The following is a 12152-nucleotide window of genomic DNA, read 5'->3' as shown; positions in this document are numbered from 1 at the left end:
GTAGGGTCTGGGAGGCTGGATACTGACTTTGCACCTGACAGGTCAGATTTTGTGCTGGCTCTTCACAGTCTAGCTATGAGGCTCTGGGCTGCCTTCCTTGTAAGCCTGCTAGTTGTCAGAGTAAGCCAGAAGGGCTTTCCACCAGGGTCCGTTGGAGAGGGTACGGCCAGCCTCCCATGTTTCCTTTTAACAGTGCCCTTCACAGCTATGGGAAGGGTCAACAGAGATCAGGGAAGCGCTACATGCTGTTGGTACTTGGTGGCATTAGCTGAGGTTCATAGATGCCTTCTTTTTGCTGGGGTGGTGGTGGGGATCTAATTTTTGCTTTAATCCTGACCAAAGAACCCTCTATACCTCCCCCTTGCTAGCTCATCTCTTCCTCCACCCATCAGTTGAGTGAGTCAGACACTCAACAGTAGCAAGGTAACCAGTGCCTCGGGGATAGAGAAAGAAATCCTAGACCAGACCCAGGCTTTAGTGAGTGTGTAGCCTGGGGGAGGGGAGAGCAAATGCAAGGGGACAGAAAGCACCAGGGATCTGGGAGGAAGAGAACTCAGCTAGGGTAGCCTAGGGACAAAGGCTGTGTGCATGGGATGACATGTCCCAGTGCCAGGCAAAGGCCTCCAGGGAAGGCAGTTAAGACAGGCCCAGGAATCCTCTGGGTCATGCAGAGCAGACAGACAATGGAGAAAGTGGGGCAGATGGCAGGGTGATTCAGGACCATCTGACTCCCCTAGCATCCTGAGAGAGGGTAAGGTGCTTGAGTGAAGGTCAGGTGACCACCCACTTGCCTCAGGGTGGGCGTGAGGGACAAACCCCATCCTGTGACCAATCTGTTGGGAGACCCAGCCACCTCCCAAGGCCCCCTTCCAGGATTACATCATACCACCATTTGCTTTGAACAGTGAGTGCTGCGGCATGGAGTGGGGGCATTCAGAGTGAGGACCAGAAGGGTGTGGGTCACAGCCTGCAGTCTCTCTAGCACAGTGGTTCTCGACCCTCCTAATGCTGCGACCCTTTAGTATAGTTCATGTTGTGATGTCCCCTAACCATAAAATTATTTTCATTCCTCCTTCATAATTGTAATTTTGCTGCTGTTATGATGTGTCATGTAAATATCTGATAGGCAGGATGTCTGATATGTGGCCCCTGTGAAAGGGTCCTTCAGTCCCAGAGAGGTTGAGAACCACTGCACTAGCACAGCCATATGGGACTGGGGTTACTAAGAACGGGAATTGGAGAGCAGGAGCTAGGCTCCCGAAGCCTCTCCAGCTCTCCCTGTCTTCCACTGCAGTCTGGGTATTGTCATCCCAGGCTCAGGCCTGGGAGGTCAAGGTGGGGCCAGGGCACCAGACAGGAAGCTTGAGGGGCTGCTGGCTGGCCTGCCTCCTCAGCCTGTTCTCATCTCCCAATTTTGGGGATTAGTATATTTTGGACAAGAAAGTGAATTAAGTAGTGAAGAAAATACTGCTTATTAGAGAGATTCTGCCTTAAAAATAACCAGCAGGGTTAGAACTTAGAGGTAGCCTGTGGGTCTCCTGTTGTTCTGAATAAGCTCGTCATCACTTGGTGGGTCTTTTGGCAGGTGCCTTCCGACAGCTATTTCTTAATTTCCCGCCTGTATCTTATGTTCCTACACTGCCTGGAGGGAAGCCAGGAACCCAGAGAAAGTCACCTCTCCTGCTTTGCCCAGGTGCATGTGCAGTGAGTGGAGGCCTGCCACCCTAGCACTGTCAGGACCGGTGTGGGTGCTGAGCGGTCACTGCTATGCTACCTATGGGCCAGCAGCTGCTGAGAACAGCCACAGGGAGGGGGCAGAGGGAAGGGAAGGTTGGCAAACCTATGGACTCCCCTTGAAGTGGGCTGTCTGATCCTGATGGGACCTTGCCAAGGGATCCTGTGCAGAAAGACATAACCAAGGCTCCAGTGCCTCCTGCCTTCTACTGTGTCACTAGGGACACACCTGCCTTTGGGGAGCACCATGTTGTCTGAATGAATCAGCAGACACAGACACAGACACACACACACACACACACACACACACACACACACACACACACACACACACACACACACACACTCGAGGACCTGTCCCAGAGCCATTCCAGACATAAACCTTCTTTGCAAAATTGATGGTTGTAGGCACATTCCGGTCCCTTGTTTTCTCAGGTATCCCGGCCCCTAAGTGCATCAGCTCCTGAATATAGGAGTGCTGGGATCCAATGGTCTCCCTTAATGGCTCTCACTTGAGAGATGTGGTGTGATGGGGAAAAAAGGGAAAGAGCTGTACTCTGCAGTGGCTTGCACCTCAACACAGGGGCACCGCACAGAGTGCAAGCCACTTCCAACCCTTCCAGAGTCGTCCCCACATTCTCTTAGAGCCACTCAGCCTCACTCATGCCTGGCAAGAAAACCTCTCTCTGCCATGCTGCCCATGTGTCAGAGAGCTAGCTACTTCAGTATTTGCAAACTGGGTCCTTAATTGCCACACGGAAGGGAGAGGGGAGTCTACCCCCATGTTAGGATTGGGGAAACCTGTCTTCTCAGTGTCACACAACTACAACCCAGCAAGGCCTGAGTCAAGTTGTGGGCTCTTTGTACTGGATCACAAGCCTAGCCCCATCCCACACCTCCTTGCATATGGCTGTGTCCTTGCATGTCAGAGGGCTAGGAGGGATACCTGCAAGGGCAGGAAGAGGCAACAACAACTTGGCCCTCCAAAGCTGCTGGGCCCTGGGAAGGCAAGCATACTCTTTTCACCCTGATAACACAATGACAGAAAACCAGGTGACAGTGGCCACACAGTAGGGCTGCCAAGCAGTGCCACCCACCCAACCCAGTCCCCTGTATCCCAAGGCAGCCAGCAGCCCTTGAGACAGAACTATAAATTCTGATAAAATATGGCTAACCTAAGCCCGCAGGTGTGGCAGTTTCACCCATTTGTGAAGTGACAGGGAACTGGGGTCAGGATGACCTGACGTGGACAAGCTCATTTCTGGGCCCTTGCTCACTCCTACCCCACTGGCTGCTTGGTTCTTTTCAACCTCCTGAGTTGCAGGCCTGTGAGAAGCTGGAGAGAGGTGAGAGCCACTCAGCTTCTTCCAGAGGCTGGAGAGTCGGGTCAGGGCTGGCATGGCAGCAGAACATCCCTAGGCTCCATCATATCAAAAAAGGATGGTGGGAAGCCTGCCCCCACCTCTGTCTGAACTGTTGGTGCCAAGACGAAGCACCAGGCTTGCCTCTGCGGCTCTCTGACATAACCAGAGCTCCATGCCCTGTGACACGTGAAACATGGGAGCACCCCGTGTTTAAGGGCCAGTGCCATACCTGTGCAGGAGGTTATTGTGCCGCAGCATCCTCAGGAAGCCCGTGGGGTCGGTGACCGAGTTAAGCTGTTTGTTCATCTCCTCCAACTGCTGCTCCATGATGTCTCCAGCCTCACTTTCTGTCTCACTGCTGGCACAGGCCCTGTGGGCAAACACCAGAGAGCCATCAGGAAAAGGACACACTGCCGTGGGGCTGGCTCATGCCTTCCACAGTGTGGCTCACGTGTGCCTGTAGCCTCCACACAGCTGTGAACTGTACAGATGGAGCAATGTATCAACAGTGTGTGCCCCAGCATTAGCACGTGCCCAGAGGAGCAGGCACTCTTCTCAGGCTGTGTGGCAGTGGGACAACCTCCAGCACAGGTTGTATTGTCATCCATTCCAGAAACATTTGCTAATCACCTACACTGTACCAGACATGGTACTAGGCCCAGAGCACAGCCCAGAAGGACATTTCCAAATGAGGAGACAGACTCATGGGTGGTTTTGAGCAATAGTACAGGCTCCTTGGGCCCCTCCCCCAGGTGGGGCATGAGGATGTGACTAGTGTGAATTTATTTGTATCGCCCCTGTGGACACCTCATGACACATTCTACATGAACAGAAATACCCATCAGAGCCCTGACTTATGAATAAATGGCTAGAGGCTTGTTTAATGCACATGCTGCACACTGTTCAGGGAGACAGAGATGGCACAGTGGCGCCCACACATCACCATACCCACCCTCCTCCATTATCTCAGCATCAGGCCCAGGTCCCATTCATATGTGGAAATGTCAGAGTGAGACCTCAGGGCTCATGGGCTGAGTTTCCTGAGTGACTTATAGTGTTCAGAGCTTACTTCTTCCTGGCCAATCCCTGTGCTGTGATCTCTGTGACTATCATCCGTGTTCAAATGACAGTTTCTTCTATTCCTGACCCCAGCAAACATCCTGCTATTGCCCAATACTGACTGAGACTAGGAAAGTAAGTTATACTAAGTATGTTGGTTCATTGGCACTGGGCCCATCCTGAACCAGATGTGGTGGGGCATGCCTGTAATCTCAGTATTTGAGATGTGAAAGTAGGAAAAAAATCATAGGTTCAAGGCCTGCTTCAACCTGCTAAGACCCTAAGTAAAAGCTGGCAAGTAGATCTCTGAGTTGGAGGCCAGCTGTTCTACAAAGTGGGTTCCAGAATGGCCAGGGCTACACAGAGAGACCCTGTTTTAAAAAAAAAAAACAAAAAACAAAAAACCCTATGGAAATTTTTTTTTCCTGTTGTATAACCAGTGTGTACCAGATCCTTAACTGGGGCTGATGTGACTGAATACAGACAGCCTCTGCCCTGGAGAAGCACAGAGAAGGTGCTAGATGGTTGTGGTAACCTGTGTACATGGATAGTAAATTATAACAGTGAATACTCGGTAGGAAGCCCTAGGGTGGGCGTGAGAAGTCTTCCACAGACGCAGTGCAGAAGGCTTTCAACACTGACTAGGCCTGGTTTTGGTCACTTTTTTTTGGCTGTAATGGGAGGCAGCAGGACCATCGAGAAGAGCTGGTACTGCAGGAAGAACTAGTTACAGCTTAGGAGGGAAGTTATCAAGGCCTCAGGCGCTGGCAGGAGCAGTGGAAGGGAGGCACCCTGGCCAACTGTGTCCTGGGCACCAAGACCAGCCTCTCTTTCCCCTGGAGTGCTTACTCTCTGGTCTAACAAGCTCTGGTCCTACTTATCAGTGCCCTTGAGCACCACACTTTTTCCGTTGTGAATCTCTTTGCCTAAGGAGTCTCGCTTGAATTTCTTGCTCTGGCCTTCTCTACTCCTGGGCTCCCAAGGGATGGTAAGGGCCCTGTTCTTGCTGCCTATCGTGGGGCTAGCAGAGGTTGACATTTAGATCACCAAGCTATGGAGGACAAAAGGCAAAGGTCACGGTATAAACTGGCACCCTGGTGAGAACTAGAAGGGTGGGAGAGAGAATGCAGAGTCAACAGTAGCCTCTCCAAGGTACCCACCTATTCTGCTTGTACCTAGTCCAGCCCTGCCAGAGCCCAGCCCGCTACTCTGGCAAAGATAAATCATACTGGCTAGGGGTGGGCTCCAAGATGCTCACTGTGGTGACCCCCAAGAGACAGCCATGAATCAGTACTATGGAGCTGTGCCAGGGCTCATCCTGCTCTAGGGACACATGAGGGATTGGCAAGAGGCTCCGGAAAGGACTTCCACTTGCAAACATGGCCTCCCGGTCCATCAGCTGGGCTGGAGTTGTACACAGGCACGCCATTGTTTATGTCAGAGCATTCCTTGCTAACTCATTCTGATTCCCTGCCTCAAAGCTTCCCTTGTACCAATGAGCAGTCACTTGCTGAAAACTGACTTACAGTCCTGAGCTGAAGAGGAGAGCAGGAAGCCGGCCTTCAGCCCCTCAATGCAGGGCGGACACCCACATGTTGAGCCCCGTGGTCATGGAAGGACAGTTCCTTCAAAGAAAAGATCTTCCCACTGAGTGACCACTGCACATGTTCAGTACCTCTGATACCACTGCCTGCCCTCAGGGCCAAGTGCCTTGCACATTTCCTGGGATGCTCACAGCCCTGCCAACATCTGAGAAACCATGTCCCCAGAAGCCACTCAGAACAGAAGAGTGCAAGAAATGGAAGAAGCTGGGCATCAGGAGTGCTCTCCTGGGCAACAGGCCAGCCCCTCTGCTCTTTCACCTAAGCTTAGTAGACCTTTAAGATGGGAGGAGCCTGGCCTCCATGGACTGTCTCCTGCAGCACATCATGCTGGAGAGGATAAGGGGTGGTGCAGTTGACACCTGATCATAACGACATTCCTTTTAGCATCCACCTTCAGGGAAATCTGGTTGTGGCTTCCTGAGCCTGGCTCTAGGCGATATGTAAGCACAGAGCCACAGAAGGTGGCCATCTTTCTGCTCTGGAGCTGTGAACTACAGTAGCCAAAGGAAACACCTGAGCAGTGATGGATGACCCTGCCCACGTAACCCCCACTTTCCTCTTACATTGCAAGACTGAGCTGCAGTTCATTGAGTCCTGCCCCTTAACCTTACTAGAAAATTCCTCTTCTGGTGTGGTGGGGGAGTGTCCCCAGAGACCTGTGTGGCTTTGGTGCACCAAGCTGAAAACACCACACCCAGTAGTTATGATACCATTGAGACCAAAGACACTCAAGAAAGAAAGTACCAGTGTACACAGAAACAGTTGCAGGACTCACTGGACACAGGCTGCTCTCCTCAGCAAACATCACATCCCAGACCTTACAGCCATACATGGCACAGTAGGGATAGACTGATGTCAAATCTGCTGGTTCAAACCCTCTTTGTTCACAGCCTAGCCCTCTGAAATGCAGTCACTGACACACACCCTCTCCAGATATCCTGGGAAAGGCTTTTGCTTCATGTCACTCTAGAGATGGCTGCTCTCTGTATCCTCTCAAGGCCAAAACCCAGTTACCTCCGTGTCTTCTCTAGAACAAGTCTAGTTGTGTGAGAGTAAATAAATGATTACATCTCCCCGCCTTCTCTCTCTCTCTCTCTCTCTCTCTCTCTCTCTCTCTCTCTCTCTCTCTCTCTCTCTCTCTCTCTCTCTCTCCTCTCACTCACACACACACACACACACACACACACACACACACACACGATCAATACATTCTTGCTTGTGCTTAAACTGATAAAAGTATAAAAATTAACTTCCAAAATGCTTTTTAAAGAAAATCACTTGAACCCTGGAGCTTTGTGAGTCTCTCTCTCAGCCGGGAATGATCTAGTCTGTACTCAGGTGCTGAGAGGAGGCGCTTCACAGTGCTGTCCGAGCTTTTCTGCTTTCAGTAAAGACAGTGATCACAGCCAGCTGGCAGGGTCACAGGAAGCTGTGATTGGGCCGAAGCCTCATTTCTTGGTGTCTTATTTTTTTAAGTCTTTGCTGGGAGTGTGTTGGCAATGGCATTCTCCCTGATACATAGCTTTTGTATCCTCCGAATTGATGTGTGACGTGGACAGAGCCCAGTGCAATCCCTGTGAATGCTGTTGGAATGGAAAGACCTGAAGTCTGGGATGTGGGATAATCCCTTCCAGATACTTCCCTGGGACATAAGACCAGCGGACCCTCTTCCTTGCAGGTGAGCCAGGTTAATCACGAGGGATGGAGAGTGTGGGCACAGCAATGGGCGGGTGGAAAGCGCCCTGCAGGGACCCTTTTTTTCCCCACTCTGGTTGTTCTGCAGGGCTGTGGAGGAATCAGATGCGCGTGACTCTGTGCACATCTGCTGCTCCACCCGGGGACTATTTGAGTGTCACACAGGCGCGTATGTGAGTCTGCAACAGAAGGCACACTGTGAACATGACAGTTGTCCTGTGTTGTCACTGAGAATCCCTCCTGGAGTTTTCATCTCTTCCAGTAGTGCATGCATCCCTCGGTGAAGATGCTGAGAGTCAGAAAAACAGAACAGTCACCTAATCTCCTAGGTGGTGATCATTTAGGACTGACTGCACATGTGGGAAGACACCGAAGGCCCTCCCCTACTCTCACAGAGTAAGCAAGCTTGGATATCCTCGGCGAGTCACAGCTCATACAAGAGGGGTGTGTGTGCTGCGCGTGCATGTATGCACGCATGACTTACACAGAAAATGGACTGCCAGCATGGAAAGACATGGTGCTGGGTGTCTTCTCCCCTATGAGTGATACAGGAAAAGGCTTTGGGTGCTGTCCTAGACTTCTGGTCCCTGTTAGGGGAGTCAGAGAGTGACCAGAGAGGAAGGGCAAAGACACAGAAGAAACTGCTTTGAGGAGTGCTACCACAGCCTGCCACTGCCCCCGGGAGGTCGGGGGGGGGGTCTCGGTCCACCCACCTCTGCTCACGAGGGACCAGGCCAGTGAGGGACCCACCCAGCTGTGTGGTGGCACGTGCAGTGCGAGTGTGTGTTCTCAGAGCCAAATCGGCAGTGAAGTCACATGATGCAACACAGGTAGGTGAGCTCTGGCAGAGCTCAGATTTGCTATGTATTTGATTTTGAATTAATTTCTGTTGCTGCTCACTGAGAAACCCTTTCCTGTTGCCAGTCCCTCCCAACCAAGCCTTCGCTTCAGTCACATGACCCCTCCTTACTGTAGTGCTAACCTATTTCCAGATATCATCTCCACTGTTGCCTGGGAGGAGCCTGTTCTGCCTAAGCCACGAACTCGCCACACCACAGACACATCTAGATTTGCTCTAGAGCACTGCCCATTAGCTCTGGTCCTGCTGCTCACACAGAGATCCTGAATGAGCCAGTGAGTTCTGGAGAGGAGTCTGCAGAGCCTTCATACCCAGGAGACTGTTCACATTGGCACTGGAAAACAAAATTCTACTGGTTTCACAGCAATCCCAGAATCCCTTTCTTCCAGCCTCTCAGTAGAACCTGGAAGACGCTTCCTGTGAGGTGACTTGCTTTTACAGGGTTGGCCTGGGGTCAGGTTTCTGGAATCATAGACAACGCTGCACTCTTGGATGCTGCTGTGCATGCCTCAAGTCCATGGCACTGGCTTTTCCTTTCTCTGCTTTGGATGGAGGTTGTAAGAGTTTGTGACAGTCTCACATCACATCACAATGGAAAGGAAAGGCGGGTGTACATGTGTGAGCATGGGGACCATCAGGCACCCCTCCAGGTCAGCCGCTCTGGGGCTCATAGACCATATGCTCCAACTCCCAGCTCAAAGGAGTTGTGAGCAGTTAGTAATAACAGCTGATCTCTGTTGCTGATTGTCAGGGCCCTCCTTGCATGTTGTCATTAAGCCTTGTGGAAAAGCCAAGGAGAGCACCTTCCCCTCCTTACCATGGGTAGCCTGCTCCACTGGAAGTAGTGGCAAAGCAGTCAAAGCATGGCAAGCTTCTAGACCTGTACCTTCCTGTCCCGCCCTACACCCTCAGAGGCACAGATGCTGGCTGACCTGGGATCACTCAGACTAGAAGCTCCAAGCTCACCAGGCACCTGCCCCATCCCCCTCAGCTCTCAGCAGCACCAGATCCCTCACTATTCACTATGTATGGATTCATCTTCATTTGATTCTGCCCACAGAAGAACCACTGTAACTGGAATGGTCTCTCGAGCCCCCGTGAGGCCCGGCGCCCTGTTCACTAAGCATCTAGCATGCCTCCAAAGGCACAGATATGCAGGATGCTTCCAGGTGCTGCTTAGGGGCTTTAACCTGGTGTGGTGCTGGAGTCTGCCCAAGGCCTTCCATCCCTGGAAAGTTACAGTAAAATGCTGAATGGCTTCTGAAAAGTGAGAAAGATGCGTGGGTAAGGAGGGAGTCACGGTGAAGCACATACTGTGGCCACATAGAACGGGAGCCCCACAGCTCAGCACAGCAGCACACTGGGCAGGACTCTCGGAACTGCTCTAGACACTACCTTGTCCAGTCAGATGCCACTCTAACACACCAGATATAGCTGCAAGAGGACTGAGCCGTGTGTGCACTTTGTTTACAATCCTCTAAATCTAGGTAAACAGCCCACCTTTAAAACTTCTGTTCAAGATAATGCCACCAAGAGCCACCAGACCAAGTCTACTTAACAGAGGTGCCCCAATTCTGGGCAACCACTGGGAAAGGGGCATTTGTATAGATGATGCAGTCTCTAAAGAAGACAAGGTGACCTCAAGAGTCATTGCCCATTCCGTAGGTCTTCCTTGGAATACTTAGTAGGATTCCCAGACTGAGAAATAGGAGTCTGGGGACAGTGTGGCTTGTACTCCTCCTTGGGAGGGATCTGGAAAGGTGGTCACACCCTTGTGCCCAGAATGGAGGCTTCTGTCTCTGCTGAGCTTTGGATAGGGCCAGTTTCCTGTCTGCACTGCCTACTTCCTGAAGGCTGAAGCAGTCAGGGCAATGCAGAGTTTGCTTGGGTCTGGGGGAGGGGTGCTCCCCTCTCCCTCTAATTGGATTTTCTGAAAGGACCTGCTTTCCTTCCCTCCTCCAGATGCTGGAGAGGAGTGCTGTACAAAAGATGCTGGCTGGTGCCCTTCTTGTCTTTTTCTGTCACATTAACCCAGTAGGGGGTTTAATAGCCCAAGATTTTGAGAAGCTGTTGTCAAGTCATGAAAGCCCCCAAATGCAGCTTAAATGGTTATTAGCTGGCAGGAAACATCCCCTGCATTCTAACACTGCCATTTAAATAACAATAATAAAGAAAATAATAACAATAAGCGTAAATGCCTTGCCTACACAGCCATGATTACACCTGCCACCCACAGTCCACAGGGCCCTGTGGATTTAGGATTTACTTAGGGCCTGGAGCAAGGGCATGGCTTTTGGTTTGGGGAACACGCCTGATTCTATCACCAGCCAGCAGATGTCGCCCAAGTCATCTATGAGGTGCGCTGGGAACTTCCATGGATAATTCCTTTAAACAATACACACACACACACACACACACACACACACACAGAGAAAAAACCAACAACAATCCACTTACAGACAAAAGAGCCAAGGTGCTCCTTGCTCTATTAAGAGCCACAAAACATACATACTTGCCAAATGGAAAGGTGCAGAATTAATTGGGAAAGAAATGGAGTTTGTATTCCTCAGCTCCCTTGGGGGTTTTTATAATTAATAAATATTTGTGAAGCCTTTGATAAGTATTGAGGTACCATAGATGTGCTAAACAAAGCAAGCTTCTGCGGGCATTAAGACACTCACAGAGCTCCTGCATGGGATTGAAGGAGGGACATAAATGGGGGCAGTGCTGACAGCCAGTGCCACTGCTCCTGTGGGCTGGGCCCTTCCCCTACATTACTGCTCTTCCCAGGGACCAGGAAGGCACATCTTTCCATTATATTCCACAGGGAGTGGAAGAGCCCCCATTAAACTGGCATCGCCCCTCCCTTCTCAATGGCCACACTGTTTTCTTCACTATTGTACAGCCAACAATTGTACAGTTGTACAGCAAATGTATATTTGTCTTATGCCAGGGACTCCCTAAAGGAAGTGCTCCCACACAAACAAGAGCACTGTCCTCAGGATAATTAATGAAGTATGAATTGTGTAGGTAATACAAGAAAACGATGATTTGTCTTGAGTGTCTAAAATAACAGAGTAGATTTTACCTCCTTACGTCTATTGGATACTTTGTTAATGTCCACAAATGTGGACACTAGTAAATGCTGCCCGCAGCAGCAGCAGCAGCGCCCGCCCTGTAGCTTTATTCATCTTTCTGGAGGGAAGCATGATTGCAACATCTTCCCCAATACAACAGGTTTCTATGGTTACACAAGACATAAATATATTATATGTCCTGTGTCACGTGAAAGGCCCAGCCAGGCGCTGCATGCCGAAGACCCCCAGGGGGACAGCACTCATGTGGATGGTTCTCTGCAGCCAGCTAAATATTTGTTTCTGGGTTTGCAGCAGGAGAGGCAAGGGACCTGCTTGAGAGGCTGTCTACAGTGCTCACAGATGCATCAGAATGACAGCCATACTGCGAGCCAGCTTCTGCTTTGTGGGGCTTGAAAAGTGAACTCTGGTGAGCCCCAAGGGGCAGAAGCCACTGTGCCATCCCTACTAGAAACGGGGTGGCCTGGATTCTCTTGTTGATTCTATCTTCGTGAATTCCTGTGGATCCAAATTATTCTACCAGGGCTCTGCAATTTTTTTTTTTTTTTTTTTTTGATGCTTAAAGAAGCATAATTGGGTAGTGGCTGTTAAGAAACCAAATAAGAAAAGTAGTTTCCATTTGGGGTGGGACAGGGTTGGGGACTTTGCATCCAGGAGTTACTATTGCATTGATAGAGACAAGTCTCTATCATTCCACTGGGGGCAGGATGTTGGAAAATTAATGCAAAGAGCAAGGGCAGGA

At 50.7% G+C, this 12152-nt stretch overlaps 1 protein-coding gene and 1 long non-coding RNA gene across 6 annotated transcripts in view; one reads left to right on the top strand and one right to left on the bottom strand.

Annotated features, from left to right (window-relative positions):
• Ttc28 (tetratricopeptide repeat domain 28) overlaps positions 1-12152 on the bottom strand; it is a 432623-nt gene that overhangs the window by 23890 nt on the left and 396581 nt on the right. For all 4 annotated transcript variants that reach the window (XM_052754914.1, XM_052754915.1, XM_052754917.1 and 1 more), the window contains one exon: positions 3328-3468. In XM_052754914.1, coding sequence (XP_052610874.1) covers positions 3328-3468 — 141 coding nt within the window. The remainder of the gene's footprint in view (positions 1-3327; positions 3469-12152) is intronic.
• LOC128120709 (uncharacterized) overlaps positions 1-12152 on the top strand; it is a 51196-nt gene that overhangs the window by 20905 nt on the left and 18139 nt on the right. Inside the window, exon 3 of one of the 2 annotated variants that reach the window (XR_008221934.1) lies at positions 8449-11913. The exons of the other annotated variant lie outside the window; for it this stretch is intronic. This is a non-coding gene — a long non-coding RNA (uncharacterized LOC128120709). Of the gene's footprint in view, positions 1-8448; positions 11914-12152 lie in introns of those variants that run through there. 2 annotated transcript variants of the gene reach the window in all.

This window comes from Peromyscus californicus, unplaced genomic scaffold (genome assembly GCF_007827085.1).
Source record: "Peromyscus californicus insignis strain IS unplaced genomic scaffold, ASM782708v3 Scaffold_2__1_contigs__length_46816999, whole genome shotgun sequence".
NCBI classification, from domain to species: domain Eukaryota; kingdom Metazoa; phylum Chordata; class Mammalia; order Rodentia; family Cricetidae; genus Peromyscus; species Peromyscus californicus.
This window is presented reverse-complemented; position numbering and strand designations above follow the sequence as displayed.